This window comes from Hippichthys cyanospilos, chromosome 19, assembly GCF_059441005.1.
Source record: "Hippichthys cyanospilos isolate Australia breed blue-spotted pipefish chromosome 19, RoL_Hcya_1.0, whole genome shotgun sequence".
Taxonomy (NCBI): domain Eukaryota; kingdom Metazoa; phylum Chordata; class Actinopteri; order Syngnathiformes; family Syngnathidae; genus Hippichthys; species Hippichthys cyanospilos.
The window spans coordinates 10,252,913-10,275,160 of record NC_142387.1 but is presented as its reverse complement, the minus strand read 5'-3'; the positions used below and the strand labels follow the sequence as shown (position 1 = coordinate 10,275,160).

General features: G+C 37.6%; 1 protein-coding gene across 2 annotated transcripts in view; it reads left to right on the top strand.

Annotated features, from left to right (window-relative positions):
• Window positions 1–21,731, top strand: part of plxdc2b (plexin domain containing 2b) — a 68,138-nt gene extending 46,407 nt beyond the window's left edge. For both annotated transcript variants that reach the window (XM_088402407.1, XM_088402406.1), the window contains 9 exons: window positions 3,384–3,502; window positions 3,662–3,761; window positions 5,563–5,658; window positions 5,739–5,820; window positions 10,701–10,761; window positions 12,233–12,371; window positions 14,398–14,436; window positions 18,499–18,665; window positions 18,757–21,731. In XM_088402407.1, the coding sequence (XP_088258533.1) occupies window positions 3,384–3,502; window positions 3,662–3,761; window positions 5,563–5,658; window positions 5,739–5,820; window positions 10,701–10,761; window positions 12,233–12,371; window positions 14,398–14,436; window positions 18,499–18,665; window positions 18,757–18,876 (923 nt within the window). In that variant the 3' untranslated portion in view covers window positions 18,877–21,731. The remainder of the gene's footprint in view (window positions 1–3,383; window positions 3,503–3,661; window positions 3,762–5,562; window positions 5,659–5,738; window positions 5,821–10,700; window positions 10,762–12,232; window positions 12,372–14,397; window positions 14,437–18,498; window positions 18,666–18,756) is intronic.
• The last annotated feature ends 517 nt before the right edge of the window (window positions 21,732–22,248 follow it).

Sequence of the window (22,248 nt, the reverse complement as noted above, 5' to 3'; positions counted from 1 at the left end):
GGGCCGTTGGTTATCAGTCACATTTATTTTCATCTCATCCAGGACAGACCATGTGACCTTCTGAAGCGGAGCTCACCCGACTAGAACCGCAATAATCCATTCTCAGCGCGCCGCCAATATCGAAGAAGAGCTTCACGGTCTGTTCGTGAGAGACACATGATGTGAAAGTGCAAAACCGAGGTTTAAAGGGGTAGACTTCGGATTAGTCCTGAGACTAGATTATATGACGTTCTGTGAGTCAGCTACTAAGGTTGTTTCGTTAATTAATCAGTAAATTCTAATCTTCTCAGTTGCTTGTGTGTACATTTAGAATACAATGAAACGTGTCTCCGTTTAATTAAAATTTAATGCCATTTTCTTGTTCCACTCTGGATATTTTATAGGACTCCTATTAGCTATTTTAATCTTATAAATGATGAAATGTTGCCTTTTGGCGATTGAGTTCTTTTTATGAAATATGAGGTGGTTTTTGGTTGCGAAATTTCTAACCAGGAACTTGTTGACTAAAACCACGCCTCTTGACATGTGGCTGCCACGCCCCCTTCATGACATGGTTCTCCAGCTGACTAACTACAAAAAAGTTAACCTTGTAGGTCTGTAAACTCATTTGTGCAGCAAGAAATTAGATGTAAAAAGTGAAAGTAGATGTAAACAGTACGACGCATTAAGAAACGTAAGAGGTTAGTAACGGAAAAAAAATGCCAAGCAGCAGTCCCCAACGTTAATGTGTACGTTATGTTTACGTAATCTATGGCCTGTCAATTGGGTTCATTTGTGGGAATTGCGCCAGCTTCCATTCTTAATTTTATAGCAAATCCCCCCTTGTATTGATGGAGATTCACCATGCAGTTCTCCATGATCACAAACGCTAGTTTGTGGTTTCTAGTTTCACACAAATGCACAATTTTGCTCCTTTGACATTTTCTACAGTAAGACTTTACTTGACCGACTCGGTGCAAAATCTCAACTCAACGCCACATGTTTTTACACTGCATGAGCAGTACCGGACGGTGTAAAGGCGGTGCGGGGACCTTCCTGATCGGTATGGTGTCATCAAGCCTCTTTTAAGCCCTTTTTATCTGCTCGAAAGGGGCCGGTTCTAAGATCGCAGAGTAAACAAAGAATGATTACAAGATAACACATTGAGAAATTAACATTGTAAGATGGCTAAAAGCTTGAAAAAGTAGATTTTTTTTTCGGTCGGGAACCCCTTGAAAAACTTTGGGTGAAGGCTGCTTTAAGTGCGTATGAGAAAACATACGTTATGATACTGTTGTCGACCTTGCGCTTGCAAGAAGGCGTAAGGTATACAAAGACAATAAAATGATTTGCAAAACAATCCTGAAGTAGAAGAAAGCGTGCGGGGGATTTGTGTCTGCTTAGTAAGCTGATGTCATTTTAAACACTAAAGCTCCGGTCATGGATAATTGAACTAAAACGAGGTTGCGGTTGTGCAATTTGTAGTTTGTGGATTCACTTTTGTTTGTTTGGAGCTTGCGCGGCCTGCTGAGCTAGTAAGTGAAAATGGAAACAAGGCCAATGTGCGCTTCCCTCCCCCCTCGGCCCAGTTTGCGCGCCGGCCCTGCGGAACGAGACCTGGATTGGGTCTGAGTCGCTGACAGACCTCTTCCTCGTCGCGGAGGTGCAAACAGCCGGCGCCACATTGGAGCCCGGTTTTTAAGCATCTTGACCCCGTCCTTCAGGGCCCGCGGTCCCTCCATTCCGCACGTGTAAATCATTACAGGCTTTTCTGCCCCGCCGCGCTCCGGAGCTGTCAGCAAAAAGCTTGCTTTTACGTTAGCTAGAAGCCCTCCGGCTGTGAAAAAAAATGATGAGAGTGTTGGCAAAACTTGGCGCTTGCTCCTTGGGGAAGAATGGCTGTCACATCAATAGTTGGTCCATTGTCTGCAATAAAACTAAAGAGCGTTAAAAATAATGCCCGATGGGTCCACCTAAATCCCTCGGTAGCCTGCTGCTAATGGCTATATTATTGGACTTCTTATTTACAGGAAGTCACTTAAATGAGCTTTTATTGTTGCTGTTTTTGTTTTTATTCTGTTGAATGTTTGGTTGTTGTTTTTTAATTAGTTTGATTGCCTGTTTGGTGTTTGTTTGTTAGCTAGGGCGTTGGTCTTTGCATTAATCAGTCGGTTTGTTAGTTCATTCATCTGTTTGACTTTTAGCATGTCCGTTGGTTTGTTCTTATGCTTATTTACTGTACATTGTTTGTCTACTTATTTGTTGTCTTTTGGCTGGTTGGATGGTTTCTTGTTGTTTATTTTTTTAGTTTGTTCTATTTCTTGATTGTTTGTTTGTTAGCTCTCTAGTGGGTCCATTTGTCAATCAGGTACTTAGAAACTTTGCTTCTAAGTTAGCCACTCAGTCCATCCAATTTAAGTTTAAGTTAAAGCGATTCCTTAGCTTGTTAGTTTTGAAGTTGGTTAGTTTGTTTATTAATTTATTCTGCCATGTCAGTCAGTTAATCCGTCTGTTTGCACATTTTGCTTGTTTTTGTTCATGTTTGCATGTTAGCGGGCTAATTAGTTCATTCTTCTGTTAGCTAGGTATCTTCTTAGCTAGTTGGTTAAATCTTTAGTTCGTTTTTTTTTTTTTTTCATTTTTTAAGATGTATTTATTCACTTATTTGTAATCAGTTTGTCCATATTTACGCATTTTGATTGGCTAGCTAGTTAATGTACGTGTTAATGTTTTTTTTTAAATCATATAATTAATCAATAGGTGATTTACTTGTTAGATAGTTTGTGAGTTTATTCACTTTGCTATTTTTTTCATCCATTTTTTTAATGTTATTTTCTTTGTTAATTGCTTAGGGATCTAGCTAGCTATGACAGTTACACCCATTCTGATGAACTTTACTGCCCTCTACAGGACCGGAATGAAACAGGGTCACTGCGAAACATCATCAATTGATTAGATTTGACCTTGTTTGAGGTCTGTTGATTTTGTGTTTGCATGGAAGTTAACCAGAATAAAATCGTCATCGGTGTTAAACGGATAGCAAATAATGCAAATAATAATAATCATTCCAAATGTAGTCCTATGTGAGTGTGTTCGTGGAGATATTAGGTGTTGTTCTCACGACAAGAAAAAGTCATTCACAGTGTCATTTGGTCTGTTTTTAAACTTGCCAGAGCTACATCATCCATCATCATAACCGTCCTGCTTTGATTTGCTCCCCCTGCTTGCTGTTTTTATTGTAACAGTGCTGGGTTTTCATATCAGCCCACATGCTTTTTTTTTTTTTTTTTTTTTTAATCAATCAGCTCACTCTTGCAGCAGAGGCCCAAGGTGTCTGCCAGGAAAAAAACATGATTGTTCCACCGCAATATAATGAGCACCGGGTGTGTTATTGACCCCATCAGGTACCGCTCTGGTGGTGCAGTGGGACCACGTCCACCTGCAGGACAACTACAATCTGGGCAGCTTCACATTCCAGGCCACGTTGCACGATACCGGTCGTATCGTCTTCGCTTACAAGGAGGTACATGCAGTCGGTCGTCGACCAAGATTGCTTTTGTTCATGTACTAAGAAAGCCTTGGGCCCGCCTGACAACTTAAATCCGCTACTTTTGTCTAGCGTGAGCACTTTGATGCATACTCAAGTTTGGTTGACTTTCCGTTCTCCTTCTCCGTCTTTCAGATCCCAGTTGAACTGTCACAGATCAGCCCTGTTAACCACCCGGTGAAGGTGGGCCTCTCGGACGCTTTTGTTGTGGTCCACAAAATCCAGCAGATACCCAGTGAGTTTTCACTTATAATCACTGTGTCCTTTCTTTTACCTACTGTATGTAGTTTTTTTTTTTTTTTAAACATTTCATAAGCGGTTTCTTTTTGGTATGGTGAGAAGATATTTTCAGACAGAATCTTTTTCATCAAGCATAGAAAATGATGGCAAGCAGAGGAGATGAAAGGTGCTAATCAATAGAAATTGCGAGCAGACAGGAAGAAGTGTCAAGCCGCTAAAAGTGCTTTTTTTTTTTTTTTAAATAAAGAATGGCGACAATTAGCTTGCAGCCATTCTGAAGTGCTTTGGCAACAAGGCCATGCTTTTAAAAGCATATTCAGTCTTTGTATTTGTCAGTGCTCACCATTATTGCCAATTGTTACAGACCAAACATTATTATCTACTTCCTACATGCTCACAGTTGAAGCAACTATGAGAGCATTTGTGTGAAAGAGTAATACGTCTTTTACCAAAAGCAAAAACATGTATACTAAATTAAAGAACATCAAATTGAGCATGCTTTAAGTAACATAATTTTCACACTCAAATAGACCCTTCAAATCCTGTGATTTTCTAAAAAAATCACAATGTGTCTTCTCTGGTAGTCTTTATAACCCAGTTATATGGGAAAATTTAAAAAAAACAGAAATTTTCATTGAGACCGTGCCTTATAATCCAATATATTCCAAAAAAATGTAACTGAGGATGAATTTCCACCTTCCAGGACTCATGTTATATTCCAGATACCTTTAACCCATGTGGAATTTTGTTATAAATAATGGAAATTCCTTTATGATATCATAAAATAATCAATGTGGGAAAATACTAGGGAGCTGAAATGTCCAGCAGATGATTCAAATATGTAAAATTTCAAAATGCAACGATTCTGACATTTCTATGTGATTGCAGATGGGCGTGCAAGATTGTGTGTACAAAAATCGTCATTGTCCAAATTTTGGACCATATAAAACCTTTGTAGTAACAATTTTTGAGATGCATTTTAATATAAGTTATTACATTGATTTTCCTGCCATTTTTGCAACATTCCGTTGAGCAGCAGTCAAACTATGTAAACAAAAGAATTCTTTGTTGACTTGTGTTTCACCTCACGACAGTAGGAGGCAGTAGAGACCAGTTAATGGCTATATCTTAAAGTGTCATCACGTCACAGACTACAAAGAGAGACTATTTTTCAATTTTTTTATGGGTGTTAATAAATTGAACCAACATATGTATGATAGAAATGATGCCACTGAACAATTTGAGTGGTTGAAGGAAGGAAAATATTTCTAAATAACTTCAATAAGATAGTTATTATGCTTATTTACAAAATTTGGAAAAAAAAAAAATCCAATGCGTGTAGTTTGCAAAGTGTGTGCACAAGGGTTCAAGTCAATCTAATCAATCCGCTAAAAGGTTTTCCAGGCCTTTGAGCATTTCAACATAACAAATGATCCATTCCATCTGTCTCCTCTCCCAGTAGTCATCATGCACGGCCAGCAAAAAAACACATCCCCAGTTATAAACCGTCCAGTCGGTGATGGATCGCATGTATCCTTCAATCTTTCATCACCTTATGATGCTCTTAGAGTGAATGCCCATCAACAGCCTCTGATTTACACGGCATAAAAATTCCGCCTCCAGTTGGGGACGTGCACAAAGAGCGAGGGAAACATAAAGTGTAAAAAGTGGGCCTCCCTCATTTGACCTCATTCTGCCTCACGCCGCCTTTGCTTCTTTCTTTGGGGGTTGTTTGTCCCACTTTTTGATCCCCGTTTCCTCTCTCATTTCCCACCTCGCCTTTCTCCAAAATGAAGACGTGAGGCGACGGACTATCTACGAGTACCACCGTGTGGAATTGACCAAAATGCGGATCACCAACTCCACCGCCGTGGAATTTACACCGTTGCCCAGTAAGAGACAATTTCTGACTTCTTGTGTCCTGTCTTATGTGTCTTTATCTCGGATATCAGAACATTTTTCCTTTCTTCAGCCTGTCTCCAGTTCACCTCCTGTGCAACGTGCATTTCCTCCCAGGTGAATTTCAACTGCAGCTGGTGCCATCGACTCAACAGGTTGGTTGAGCTTGCTCGGGTTTTGTCTGGAAAAATCATAGTAACTGCTCGAAAGATGAGAGAAATTTGGTTGCAACCGGTATTGAAACTTCTGCAACAGTAATTATGAACCTTGAGGAGCAAGGATGTGTGTTTTGAGGTTGAGGTTGGGCTCTGTGCTTGTGTGGCTTTTCTCAGGTTACTCCAACTTCCTCCCACATTCCTAAAACATACCCAAGAAAAGAGCGTTTTAATAAAATGGATGAGATTTATTTCAGTCTTAAGCATGCTCTTGAGTACAAAAGTGGAGCTGCCAATGTGAGCTTGATTGGTATCGAGCATATTTGCAAGTATGCCTGAAAATACGTATTAAAATCTTGGATTGTAATTGCAAGTTCATTAAAAAGTTCATGCAAATATTTTGGGAAATTTTTGCAAATGGTAAACACGGTAAAGACTGGTTGGAACGTCCGCCTCACATGGGGAGGTCGTGGGTTGGATTCTGTCACTGGCCTTCCTTTGTGGAGTTTGCATGTTCTCCCCGTGCCTGTGTGGGTTTCCTTCAGTTTCCTCCTACATTCCCTAACACATGCATGGTAGATGTATTGGACACTCCAAATTGCCCTTAGGTGTGTTTGTGAGTGTGAATGGTCATTCGTCTCTGTGTGCCCTGTGATTGGCTGGCAACCAGTTCAGGGTGTACCCCGCCTACTACCCAAAGACAGACAAAAGAATGGATGGATGGATGGCATTTTTGCAAATACATCCTTGCAAAAAATACCTTGGAACACACGTAGGCTAAATGCTTAAAAAAAAAAAAAAAATACTCATAAAGCCACGGGGTATTGACTTGAAATGCATAATGGCCAAAATAAATAAACAACAAAAATCATCAATAACTAACTTAATTTTCAAACATTTTGGAATAAGGTTAAATGCGATTGAGGCATTATGGGAAATAAATGTTACGTTTGTAGGGCTGTCACTTGAATATTTTTTGAATTGATCATTCTATTGGTTCTTCCCTCCATTGATAGAATAATGAGGTAAAATGGTATTTTGCATTTATGACAACTAATTACATGTATTACAATTGTCTCCCCATTTCGAGATTTCTTACGAATTATTGTTGTTTTTTTCTATTGTCTCATGATAAAAAAAACAACATGACTAAAGACTAAAGAAATCTGAAAATGTATTGTTGAGAGGCTGAAGTTTTAGGATTTTAATAACTAAGTTAAACAATGGCTCTGACCGATTACTTGACTAATTAAAATAGTTGCCGATTAGTTTGCTAATTAGTTGGCAATTAATTTTGACGGCTCTAGTTTGTAGCATTTAGCTAGCCAATCAAAAGTGTTTACGCCACGTTGGCAGCTTTATGCTTCAGTGATGTCCTTGAGAGCGAAAATAATGAATGTAATATTCGATGATGGATGATCTGCTCTGGATGCTAAACAAAGTGCATTTACTGGAACGCCCGTTTATTTGATATTGATGTTTTACTTGCTTTTTTATGACTCTTCTGTGTACATACATATGGCACATGCACTCTCGTAAACTAGCTCGGCGTCCACAAATCATCCTGCTCTTACGTCCTGGAAACGATCTGTAAATGAAATTACTTCCTTGAGACAGTATAACTGTCTGGCATTCCACGTCCCTAAATTATTCAAATGTGAAAAAAAAATTGCAATGTCCAGCAGACACTCTGACCACAGCGTTTTCTCCTAAGCTGTCCTTAAATCATTTCACTGTTCACTAGCAAATTTAACCCTTGTGCAATATTTTCAATTTCATTTTAAATTTATTGTTCCTAAAATATATATGTATATAATTATTCTCCATATTCTCTTCGGTTCATATCTATTTGGTTATGGCTCATTGCAGTGTAATAGTTTTTTCTAAGGCTTTCAACACTTTGTAGAGTATTGACTGATTGAACTTGAACTTATTTTATTTATTATACTTGATTTTACTGTTTATTGTGTTTTTATTGTTACCTATTTATTGTGTTTTATTTTTGCTGTACAGCACTTTGGAAACTTTGCGTTTGTTTAAAATTGTGCTATATAAATAAAGTGGATTGGATTGGATAGAGTTATTATCCAATCAGAATTCAGCTACCTTGTGTCGCCGGGCTGTATTAAATCTGCTCAAGGCCTTCAGAATCAACAGTGAGGGCATATGTGCACTGTAGGTGAATGGGCACATAGTTAGTAGGTAGTTGCAATTGCCAATCAGATCATGAGTTGGTGACAGTAAGGCCAGCTAGAAGGCCTCACATTGAACACGCATTTTGTGATTGGATGGGAGGCAGCGCTATGCAGATCAACCAAGCTACATGGTGTAGCTTGAATATGGTCATATTCAACTCATGGATCTCACATATCACGTGAAAAATTTTAAGTGCCAATGCGGTTTTTTTGATGTTTAAATGCTCTGAAAATATCTTGTGTTGTGCTGCAACACCCTGTAATGCGTACTTGTGCTTCTGTATATGATTTCTCCAGCAGTGGTGTCATAAATTATGGTATTTTAGAGGTATTTATTCAAGTCAGACTAAATAGGACATTACTGAAGGCCTAAGTGTGAAATGCACGAACTGCCATTGGATGGATTACTCATGTGATAGCTGAACTTTGATATGTCTATTACCAACTTTTTTCTACATGACCCAGTTGTCCTCAGATCTTTAACAAATCCGGTACTTACTGTACTCAAATAAATTGCACAGCATTTTGTAATGCCTGATATTTTTTGTTGGCACTTTCCACCCCCCTTCACATCACTCAAACCTGTGTCAATATTACAACTGCTCAAAAGGCGTAGGTGTTTCCTGGCGGCTCAACTGGGAGATTTTGTTTTGCCCGGTCGGAAAAAATTCCCGCTGAAAAAGAAAAGAATCAAGGGGAACAGCTGAGTAAGCATTTAACGTCAAATTGATAGTGGATGTCTCACAAAATGTTTCTGTCTCGTGCACTTTCAATGGCTTTTCTATCAAATATTCATTTTTTGTTTTGCACTTGATTTTGTGACCGGCTCCTGCTGGTTTCCTTATTTAGGACTCACCTCGGGCTTCACTTTTTAAACAGAAGCAAACTCATTTATGTAATTTGTGGAGGGATGCTGTTTGCCTGTAGCTGCCATCTCATTAAGCCGCATTTTAATTAGCTATCCAAGTGTGTTTAATACAACGGCTCGGCATGGTTCGGCCCCTCGGTATTCGTCTACTTGCTTCCTTTGCGGGTTACGCTAATTAAAAAGCACGGCCGGCCTCCTTGGGCTGCACGCTTAATGTGAGGCGCTGACGTTTTTAAGAGAGCTGCCTGAGTGATTTCAAGAGACACATGGCTTGTGTGGGCCAAGGCTGGAGAATCTCCACGAAAAAAAAAAAAAAAATAGGCCAGATGCTTTCAGTGTGGGTCTTAAGTGCAAGCCAACATGTGGGTGGTGGCCTATTGAAACAATCTTTGACTTTTTAAAAATGTCCCCTTTAAATGGGAAGGGAAAATATTGAAAGTAGAAACCAAGGAGCTGAAATTTCACCCAGACGGGGACAACATGTCACAGTTCAACATGGTACGACTACTTAGTCACACACACTACCAGGAGTATGCCATACCTTGGCTAAAATACTGTGAGAATGATGTAGAAGAAAATGACCCAAATATGGTCAAAATTGATTTTGAGTTTTTCCCTTTCCTTTGCTTTCTTTTTCACCTGTGAAGCCGTTTGAGACGTGGCGATTAAAGCTTAGTGTCTACCATAGTTAAGACTATTCTTCCTTAGGTCCAAAATTGTATGGCTAGGTATGATGCCACTGAAAAGTTTTGACGTAATACCACGCTTCAAGAGCCGAACCATTTTTTGGCTCAAATATCGTAGTGGGAAAAAAAAACACCCACCTGTTAAAGTATTTCCACAAATGCAATACAAATCAAAATGCCGTTTAGGCAAGAGGGTCCATATATAGTACACATTGTAAAGAATATTGACTTCTCCTTTTAAAGCTTTAAAGATTCATTCAAAAACAGCAATCCAAATTTGGGCAAAGACGGCTGTGTTTAAAATCCAAATAAAACCCATATTTAGCCTTACAACCCTTTTGACTGCTTATGATTGCAGTCTATTCAAACTGCAGAACATTTGCTTGAGTTTTATCACATGGGTGCTTCCTTCACCTCAACTGATCTACAGCCGGATCTCCCCGCAGCAAACTCTCGTCCCAAATTACTTATTGATATTGGAATGAATGTCAGCGGCCCATTTTTGGCGGCGCTGTTCAGACGTAACAAAAAGCTGCTCACGCCACACCTGCTGTGCTCCAGTTCATGCGATCTCACAGTCTGGAGGGGGATTAGGAGGAGGAATCTGTCTTGCTTGATTGAGCTGATGAGGTTGATTATGTTCAGAATTCAGAGAGGAACGGCGTGATTAAAGCAGTGGGAAGCTTCTTCCTTCATAATATAGCTATCAAGGGATTCTATTGGACTGTGCATCGTCTAGCTGCGGAACAAGGGGGAGGGGAGTGTCAGCAAAGTTCACCGCGGGGGGGAATTATATTTGAACCACTGGAGGATTTGAAGCCGCCGCTTCGAATACTCTCTGACTTTTGAAGGTTTTTTTGAAGTCCAAGTCACGCAATCCACCCGGGACCACCTTTATCCCCACCCCCCATCTCAGAGAGATTCCGATCCCAGAGGGATCATGGAAGCGAGACTGGTTTCTTGAAGACGCCAGTGGATTGCTTTGATTCGGAGAAAAAAAAAAATCTAATAAAAAATTCAGGTTCAATGTCAGTCAGTTCGCTGCGTGGATCTTGTCATCTCGTAAAATTATTCAATGATTGATGGATCGCGAAAAGTGGATTTCTCTGATAGCTTGTCCTCTTCACTTAGATGCTCCAGTGGATTTGATCGTCATCGCCAGGACTGGGTGGACAACAGCTGTCCAGATGAGGTTAGAGAATAGGATCAATATTTGGGTCGTCAAAACAAAACAAGTAGTTGGGGACAATACTCGGGTCGTCAAAAACAATGTATTGATTATCAACACAGTTTGTCCATTTTTTTTTACTTTTATTGTCCAAAGTATTAAAAAAAAAGAACACTTTTTTGTTGCCCATTAGTCTCTACCAGTGTAGAAAATATTCTTCCTTGAGTGTATGCATCAATTTGATGGCACAGAATATTTTAATTGGCGAAAGCACAAAACATATTTTAAAGTAATGTAGTATATTTTTTTTTTACATCGTTTTTAAGTATTTCCCAAAAGGGGGCTCTTATTTTAGGTAACTAAGTAACAAAATAATTCATTACGTTTTGTAGTTAACTACCAAAGTAATTAATTACCATAGGTAATCAAATATTACAATTATTACGTTCATGTACTTAAGTACCCAAGTAATGTTTGCCTCGGGGTTAGTAATTGATTACTTTTGTAACCAAAAAAACTAAAATCAAACCCTTTCAGTTACTGCAGTTACTCTAGTACATAAAGTAATCAATTACCATTGTACGTGGCTTTAGGCTCTAAAATTGATTGGTACTAAATCAATTAAGTACTTACTTTGTAATATTTACTAAAATATTTGATTACTTCAAGCAATTAACTACTCAAGTAATGATTACTGTAGGTCATCAAATACTAAAATTATTAGTTTAGATACTAAAGTACTCAAGTAAGCAGTAATTACTTTAGGTACCAAGTACTAAAATTAAACATGTTCACTTAATTTCAGCACTTGAGTTACTTGAAGTATTCAATTACATTAGTACTTAATTCAATAAAGTAATCAACTGCTGTAGTCATTTAAATACCAAAGTAATCAATTACTTTAATGCTTAATTCATTTAGGACCAGCTAATTTTGACCTTCCTTTTGTCCATTACTTCTCAATTATATTTTATCAAGCCCCCCCCTCAGGAAAGAGCAATCTTTTTGTGCCCCGCCCATTCGACACGCTACGTGTATAGGTAAAAAAAAAAAAAGCAATTAAAATCAACTGTCACCAGCTGTTATTTACAGCGTTTATACAGGTTACAGCTTAGTCTAAAACTGAAAAAAAAAATAACCAAGTGCCTGAAACTTAAAAAAAAAAAAAAGTCCTTATTTTATTGCGATATCAAAAACAAACCCTTTTCCCTGAGGTCATCCGCGCCCCCCAGGGGTGTCCGCCCCACTATTTCAAAAGCACTGCTTTGGTCCAGCAGTTTTTAGTCTGAAAAAACATAAAATCATGTCTTTGGGCTTGAATGAATTCAAAACAATACTGTATTCGGTTAGTCAAAAATAATATTGACCATCTGGAATCATAAATGATTAGTCAAAATTGATCCACATGTACTCAGCAGCTACATACACTAGTTAGCAACAATTTGGGACCCCAATACCCTGAATGGACGAAAAAACGACCATTTTGTCTTTCCAGACAAAGGACAAGTTGTGTGACATCATTGACACCACATATTTGGACCCCTTTACCACATCTGTTGGTGCGAAGACCACACCCAGAAGCAAAGAGGCCACGCCGTCCACCTCGCAGACCCCAACAAGCGCCCCGACTGAAGGTAGGGTCTCATCCACCAACTTTGCCTCGTTAATGTTTGCGAAACAGCTTGATAAAATAGTTGAGTGAAAAATAACCACACTCAAACTCACAATTTGGACAATAACCTGCCCTGTCCCTTTGTCTCACATCCTCTCTTCTAAATCTCTCGTGTCACCGAGAGAGTTTTGCATGAGAGGTCACGAGGGTCACGCTTTGATATTGCAGCGTTAAGTGTTAGCGCCTTATCCGCACCCCGGCGGGAGGCGAAAAGCGGGATGTTCTTTCTCATGCAAATTGGTGTGAAAGGCACATTCTTTTGCTGATCAAAGTAAAATGGACAAGGTGTCCTCCAAACTTTGTTTACCGCTTTGTTCTTTATTTTTTCCCTTGTCCGTAAAAGTCGAAGTTGGGTAAATAATACCGCTGTTGATTTTTTTGAACAGTGTTTTGGGAAGATTATTTTGATGATAGTGTTGGAAGTCAATGTCATACTTAGTGATCGTAAAGTCAGGTCAGCTAAAACAAGGCCGTGAGAAATTATAGTTAGTTGAAGGAAAAATTAATTTTTGAACCTGATCCACTCACCAGATAGTAGTAGTAAATAATCGTATTTTTCGAACTATAAGTTGATTTAAAATCCTCTCGATTTTCTCAAAAATGGGCAGTGCCTCTCATAAATGGATGTTGACTTTTCAGTTTATTTTCCTTAAATAAAATTCCTTCCTATTTATTTTGACCTTGTGTTCTGAAAAATACGGTACATTATTTGTTTACAAATGATTAAATATTAAAATCATAAGAGGGCTTAATTTAGAATTTGAAGTTGAATCAACACATTTAATGAACTGAATTGTTTTCTTTAAAGGAAAAGTGTGTAAAATTTAGACCGTTTTTCATTATGGCCAGCAGGAGGTGCTGCTGGTGCTGCATGAAAGGATATGATTTGCATGATAGGTTATGAAAGGATGCTTATAATCAGGTTATCGGAAACAACACCACGGTAGGCAGAAACAAAACCCTGGTAGTTTGTAAACAGAAGCATTGCACCTGTGATCCACTCATCATCAATAATCGGAACATCAATACCATATTTCTAAGAGTACAAGTCGAGTTTTTTTTTATTTCATTTTAATTTTCAACCCCTAAAACAGTATGTTATTTGATATACGATGAAAAAAATGCTTCTAAAAGAACCATCATTTCATCATAATAACACACACCATGTGTTATAATAGGACAGCCATGATCTATGTAACTACTAAAATCGGGGGTAGACTTTAATCGCGTTCACCCAAATTGGGTATTTGGGTGGGTGGGTACAAAAATACGAAAAAATGTGCCTCATAAGCCACCTTTGAACACAATGCAACGCACCTTATACACCGTTGCACCTTATAACCGTGCACCGTACATCGGCGCGCCTTATCAACAATAACGAATAAATTTTCTCAAAACAGACCTCCTCATTGAAACTTTGTCTTATAATCTGGTATTTAATCGTCCAAAAAAAATATGCTCCTTTTGGAAACCCCTTCATTTTGTCCCTTGTGGCTTCTGTCTCGTTTCCACCGACGTTGGCGATCCGTATTCATGATGGCTAATCGGGCTATGGGCGGGCTTTAACGAGCTGCTTGTTTACATTGGCCCGTTTCATTTTCTAACTTCAGTCACACCCAAAGCCTGTCTGGAAATTGACATGAAAGATCCTTTGGAATTAATTTGTTGGGTGAAACATGTCTGGTGGAGGTTAATTAGCATATATTGAATCCTTATATTTGTTAAGTGTCTGCGCGAAGAAGTGGGTCACGCTTCATTTCCATACCCCACACGTACATTTAACACGACAGTGTGTTCTAATACCCTGAATTATACATGTTGGACCATTATAGTCGAAGAATACATTTTTAATCGAGTGTGGAAAAAATGACTAGTTGAAAAGAGAGAAAACCGTAGGGGAGCAATTAATTTGATTCGCGGCTGGAAAAACAAACTACAGAGAGAAATATTGATTATTTTTTCTTAATGATTTGTTTGTTTCCTCACAGATGACACCAAGATTGCATTGCATCTCAGAGAAAATCAAGGTACGTGTATCATGTTGAGTATTTATGTTGTTGTTTTGTTTGTACCCTAGTCGGCCATTTTTTTTTTTTCTCGCTACCGAGAAACTTTTCGAGACAATTCTGAAAGTAGTCAGGGCTCAGGTAAGCGACACATAATTAGAGGCAAGATGCGGTTGTTATGACCTTCAGACTCCTCAGTTTGAGTTGTTCTCGGAATCCCGTTGGCCGCGTTTGTCGGCGGCTCATCTTTAAAACATGGCGGCGCAGCATAACAGCGCTCTGATTTTATTGGATTCATTTTAGTCCACCCGCATTTATCGTGTCTTCAGGCTCAAGGCCGCTTGAGACTCGCATCAGGGCGAAATTAATCTGCGGGAATTTTAAAAGGACATCTCGAAAGGTTTACAAGCACAAATGTATGATGTTCGTGTATGTGGTTCTCGGGAAATGCTTCGTAGCGCGACATGTTTTCCATATTTTGTTGTGGACTGCACTATTAATCCAATTCATTTGACATTTAGGGCCCGTATCATGCGAGTTTAACTTTTTGGAGATTTTAACATTTTACAGTGTTGATTTATCATCCTAAACACCACAAAGTGTTATTTTTCTAAGCGGCGGCCGAAAGGTTCAAATTGTAGTCAAAGCGGATGAAAATAAAGGATTAGCAGAGGATGTGCAATATTGAAAAATTAATACGCCAACACCCTTTCACCATAATTTTTTTTTTCCTTCCGAAAGAATACAATTTATGGCATATATTAATTGTTCATAAGTCTAGGATACTTGGAAAATCTGTTAAATAATCCCCACTTCCATATATTAGGTCTTTAGTGGCATATTATCAATACACTGGAACTGTACAGTAGATCCCATAGAATTTGATACCTTTTCAAAAAAAGTGTCAGAAGTGGAAATTAATTTGTTGCCAAACACGATTAATTGCACGTGTAAATATATACCTATATATAGTGATCACTTTCTCGCCTATCGCTATCACGTGGTGAGGAGGAAAGGAGGGGACCCTAAAAAATGTAGGAAGCTGGGAGGTAGTGGCTCAAAAAGCGAAATATTAAATAACAAATGGAGGTAGGATCAACAAGAACAAAATGCTATAAAGTAACAATAAAAAACTTGAAACAAAGTCAGGATGAAAAGACAACAACCCCACAAATAGCTGGAAAAACACTGGGGATTAAATACACATTCAATAATTGGGAAACGTGCAACACCTGGAAGAGAACGAGAGGTAGGGAGAAGCTGATTGGCTGAGACGTGCGAATGACCGGAGGAACAAATCACACTAACGACAGACGCGAGGGAAACATAACATGAACCTAAAACCAAATAGAACTGAAATTTTTTTTAATGTGATTAATTGGCAAAAAAATTGACTGATGACTCAATTATTGAAGTCATTGTTAGTTGCAGTCCTACATACATTTTGAATGTAATGTTACTTTGGAAATTCAAGACACATTTTTTTTTCCAATTTTCTGATTTTGTGTCAATCAAATCACCAACTAAATCATTTAAAAAATGCAGTCGACTTGAGATTTTTTTTATATATAATTTTGTGAAAAAATGGGAATCAGAAGATGCTTTTTTTTATTTGATTAACATGCAAAATAATAGTCAGATTATTGAAATAATCGTTAGTTGTAGCCCTACATAAAATATAAATGTGTTGTTGTTGTCTCAAATATGAAAACATTTTAATGGTAGTATTTCTTTGATCAAAATCCTAATCATCCAGAAGGACTTTAAAAACAAACCCAGATTTGATTTTGTGCCCCATATATCTTTTTTATAGCTTCACTTGATCATAACATAACAAAATTTTCTGAAAGAGGAGCGGCGTGACTACTTTGCGCGGTCTTCCAATTTGCGGTCTTAACGAGGAACCAGTTAACATGACTCGTCCTGGGTCTTCCCAGATGTCAAGGTCCCGCACTGGGAACCAGTATAAATCTGCTCCTTTAATGGAAGCAGAACCCTGCATTTACCTCCTGCAGGTTAAGCAGCTGCTCCTTGCTTGGATTCCCATCAGCCATGCCAGGCCGCTAACAGCCTCGCGTCGGGGCTTTTAAATTTCCCAGAGTGTGAACGTGATTTAAGAGCCTGTTGTACAGCTTTGATTGTTATGTGTGCCGGAAATCAATGAGAGCGAGCGACTCCGGGGGGAGACGCTGATTTAACGGCCGGCTCAACAGAGGCTGTACCGCGGCTGCTCATTAAAAGCACAATAGAAGAAGAAATTGCTGCGGAAATGTTCCGTATTGTTTTTGCTTTGAAAATCATTGAATAAATGTATTAGAACGGGCTTTTCGGTCTTCTTTTTTCTTATCCAGGTGACCCCTCTTCTTGTGTGGAACATATTACCTTGACCTTGACTTGACTGGAGAATAATTCTTGCTTTTTCATGCTGAATGAGCAAAAAAGGCCCGTTTGATTCAAGCCATGAGCTTTTTAACCCTTGTGCGTTATTTGGACCATTTTGGGTCATTTTATTTCACATCATTTTGGCAGTATTTTTGCCAAGAGATGCTACGCTCCTGGTGGTGTAACTAAGTGGCCGTGCTATGTTGAACTTTGGGTGAAATTTCAGCTCCCTAGTGTCATCTTTCAATGCTTTCCCTTTGATGTGAAATGCCTTTGTAAGAATCAAAGGATTGGACAAAATACTCAATAAATAAGGGTTAAACAGAAGATCCCAAAGAGGAAATTACAAAATTTTAGTCAATCAATGCAAAATACTTTGAATTTCACTTTTACTATTTTTAAAAAAATGTCTTCATGTTCATGTTTGTTATTGAGATGATAGCTGGCATTTTGGGGAGCTGTACCAGACAATTAAGGATAGTGACTGCCCCCAACTGGCTGAAATTAGAATAGCATGAAACAAGACAGCATAGCTCTGTAGTAGATGAAGCGGAGCGATAAAACATTGAAACATTCGTTTTGACGTGGAATGTTATTGAATAAGCTAAATATGTTGAAGTTGGAACTTGGAATGTTTTCAATCGGTCAATTTACAGTAATTTGTGAAGTGTGAAAGGGGAATACGTTAATATTTCTTAAATTTTGACATTAGAAAATGTGGATTTGAACAATAATTTAGATGTCTTAAATGATTCAAACAGTGAAATATTTTAACATGCAATTTTTCTAAGTGAAAATGTTTGATGTTTTTTTTGGTACGTGCAAAATTATGACAGAATATTTGTTACAATGTGAATATGAAGTGGCTTTATTAGAACATAAAGGACAATACTTAGATTTTTTTTTAAATTTTGTGGACATCTAGAACTTTTTTTCATGAGAAAAATACAAGAACACTTGTGAATTTTTGGAACATGTTGAATTTAGGATGGGGAGAATTGGCTAAAAAATGTGGATGGAATAGCATGTAAAAAAAGTATCCAGTAGAATAGTAAAATTGACTGGCGTGAATGTTGATTTAAACATGATGAATTTAGATTTTTTTAAATTGTCAATGTTGAGGGGAGGACTTGTATAATTTAGAGTAAGTCTGAATATGTAGGGTTTGTTATTCCTCATTGGGGAAAAATGCATTTTTGGTTTTTTTTGGAGGGGGGTGAGAAAAATACAAGCACACATGTCATGAATTTTTGGAATATGTTGAAATTTAAATGGGGAGAATTGGATTTGAAAATGTGGAGGGAGTAGCAGTATAAGTTTCAAGATTCTGTTTTTTTTTTTTTAGTTTTATTGTCATATGCACTATAACACTACACAATTCTTCTGTTTACTTCCCTGAGCAGACTTACATTCCACACAATAATAAAGTAGGCAAATTAAAAAAACAAAAACAAAAAAACACAGTAATAGGGCAATATGGGAAGTAATATTGAGGCACTATTAAAGGTCGCATTCTGAATGTTTTATGGCGTAGATAAAAAAGAATATATATATATATATATATATATATATATATATATATATATATATATATATATATATATATATATATATATATATATATATATATATATATATATATATAATGAAGTTAATAGTGTAGCCTTGCCACAGTTATATCCTTGTTTTTTGTGATTGCAGCGATGCCAGCAGAGAGCGCAGCCGAGCGCACCACGGGCGCGCACCCTCTGCACACGGGTTTGATCCTGGGCGTCCTTCTGGTGATGCTCATCATGGTAGCGGGCGTGATGGTCACCGTCTACATCTACCATCACCCAACGTCGGCCGCCAGCCTCTTCTTGATCGAGGTAGAAACGTATCATTTCTTCACGGCAAAAATAATCAGCAGGATTGTAATACGCGTGTAAGGTTTTACCGAGCGTCTCCGCGTGTCCGCAGAGACGGCCGAGCAGGTGGCCGGCCATGAAGTTCCGCCGCGGTTCGGGTCACCCGTCCTACGCCGAGGTGGAACCGGCGGGCCACGAGAAGGAGGGTTTCATCGTGTCCGAGCAATGCTGAGGGACAAATTCTCAGCTTGTGAGGGACGCCATCGCCGGAGTCATCCGGGATCCAGACAAAGGACTCGTTACGCCGAGCATCTTGAGGAGGTGGACGCCAACGGAAGGACAACATGGCTGCCTTGACTGCGTCCTCCGCAGCATCAGGAATGACACCATATATACTGTATATGTTTTCAACAACAATCTGCTACAATATAGGCTTTGAATGTCCATCCGGTTCTGTCTTACTTTGCTTTTTCTTTGCACGGCAAGTTTTCACAGTTTTTTTTTGAACCCCCCCCAACCTATTTTGAACTTTTCTACAGTGTTCAAGCTCACATGGAACGAGCGCAGCCCACATCATTTGTCACAGGTAAAAAATATGTGACTTAGTTCTGATAAAAGGTTACTCATTTTTGTCCTCACAAAAATAGGGACGGTTATTTTTTCTTATAAGATTACAAATTTGTGGAAAAAAGTTTGCTTGTGTGCAATGCACCGCTGTAGTATTTGAACAGGTGATTGGCTTTTTTCTAATTATTTTAACTCATTCAATCCTCATGACTTTTTTGTGGGTTTTTTTAGGCTCGAGACACTAACTCCCAGGTACCTAATTAAGTGTATTTTAAAAAAATATTTTATCCTTCTGTTTGGGTAATGTTTATAAGAACGGCTGATACTAAATTAAGTACCAAATTAAATACTTTCGGTACTAAACTGAAGGTACTAGAGTAATCAATCAATTTAGTACACTTTATCTAAAGTAATTGATTACTTAATTACCTGAATTAATCGGTCACTTTTGTACTGTACCATCTAAAGTATTCAATTACTTTAGTATATTTAGTACTTGACTTACTTTAGTACTTAAGTATGTAATGCAATCAATTACTTTAGAACTTTTAATGACTAAAGTAATCAAGTACTAAATCAATTACTTTAGGTACTAAAATGAAGGTACAAAAGTTATCAATTACTTAGTATCTTTTATCTAAAGCAAATGCTTCCATTTTTGCTTAATTACCTGAAATAATTGGTCACTTTAGTAACAAATTACTAATCAGTTACTTCAGTATATTTAGTTTCTCTAGTACTTTAGTACTTAGGTATCTAATGCAATTGATTACTGTAGAACTTCTCGTGCCTAAAGTAATCAAGTTCTAAATTAATCAATTATTTAGGAACTAAAGTGAAGGTACTGAAGAAATTGATTACGTTTATTTTCCCTTTATATTTAGTACAATTAATTACTTTACAACTTTTAGTACTTAAAGTGGTCGACTACTTTTGTACTTTTTGTACCTAAAGTAATCAATTAATTTATTATTTCAAAAGAAAAATAAACATTTGGAATTGAAAGTTTGGATTCTTGAAATAAACGTAAAAATACGTCTTTGGGATTGAATGAGTTAATTGATTCCAATGCAATCAAATGGATACAGTTGTATTTATGTACAGTACTTTTTATTTTACATCGCGTGCCATTTTCTGTCGAATATTTGCACTTCTTTTTTTTATACATGTGGTACTAATGCAAAATGACAAGACAGGCGCTTGTGAGTGTGTATGATCTATTTTCTTATTGTGTGTATGAATGAGAGAAACAAACGGACAAAATCATAGGATTTTTTTTCTTTGTCGTTGGCGGTGCACAGACAAACTTGTTCATTGATTAGCAAGATTAACACACTGGTCATGCATTTGAGTCCTATGTTTTGATTGGACGGTGTGTTCTTTTCCTTTGTTTTGATTGGGCAGAGTGTTATTTGCCTTTGCTCTGATTGGACAGTGTGTTTTGCCTGCATGAACGCACTACTGCCTCATACTTTAAATATTCAGTACAATACAATGTATTATAATATACCATGGCCAAAACATTTGCAGATTCAGGTAAATCATGGCAAACGTTTGCAGTATGACTGCACAGTATGAGGAAAAATATTTTTATAAGTGTCTTTTTCTACTGCGTGAAACTATTCCAGTCTTTACTTTCTCACATCAGCTTCTGTTTATATAATCTATATATATATATTTTTAGCACACATTTCAGAAATTAGCCCAATGCTAAACTGATATTCTACTGACAATACAATGTGCAATGTAACACTTTTTAATGCTCAAATTAAAGAACCATTTTTATTTCAAATTATTATTTTTTTGCCATGACCAAAGACCATCTTTTGTGTAGCTTAAACTGTTGCGCCCCACATACTTTAACTGTTATATAATAAATAACTTTAAATTGGTGCCCCCCCCCATAATTCAGAAGCTCAAAGTTTAGTTGCAGCCGTTAGCATGCTATGCTAACTATCCTACGATCCGATTCTTATTTGTTGTATTTTTAACATCACAGTGTACATGCATACTGAAAAGTCAAAACGGGAATTGTAATATTTAATTAAAAAATATATTTCGTTTTAGTATATAGAATTGGACAAAAATAAGTTTGCCTTGACTCCCTGTTCATGCTTAAAAAAAAAACAAAAAAAAAACACAGCAACATGGTCTGGCTGTATGCTGCCTCTAGAGGTGCGCAATGTATTAGCACAAGAAAGAAAGAAAAAACGATCTTTTGTATTTGGAAGTGAACATTGAATATTAATTTAAAGTAAAATATATAGATTACACAATGTATTGACCTTTTTAAAGGGAATAAGCGATGCCTGAAACTGCAAGTGTTTATGGGTTGCCTCAATTCTTGTCACTTGGTTCCTTGTCAAAATATTAATTTGAAATAGCTGAGTTGCTACTTTCTACTTCAGACATTGAACATGTTTTTTATCCCATCATATTCCATAGCAAATACATTCTTGTCATTATATTTTGGGTTTGAATCCATTTGAAATAATAAAGGAAAATGATGGTTTGAAAACACATTGTTTTATCATTATAAATGCCCAATTTTCCCCCACGGTGCCGGTGTGCCAAATCAAATGATCCGTATTTTTTTTTTTTAAAGGAACCTGAGAAAGGGGTGCAACATGCATACAAGCAGAATCAAAAGGATTTATATCATAAAATATTGCTTTATCTGCGAAAATCTGCACATTGAAAAATGTATTACATTTAAATCAAATCAGAAAATGACGTGTTGGTTGTAACTTTATGAACACTAGCTTTGGCCATACCCTCACATAATTAAACATTTGAATTTATTTTCAAATCTGAACCATAACCACTTCCTGCGAAGCTTTTATTTCCGGTCCAACAGCTCAGCTCTTCCGGTCATATCCCCTCAGAAGCGTCATTGATTCGATTGAGGTGTCGTAAAATTGTTTAAAAAGAGTGTAAACAGAGTAGTAATCTTTTGTTCTACTTTTGTTTTGCTTGTAACTCAACTATCCAGACGTAAATACGAAAGTCCCTTTGCCTAAAGTAGGTGGCAGTATGC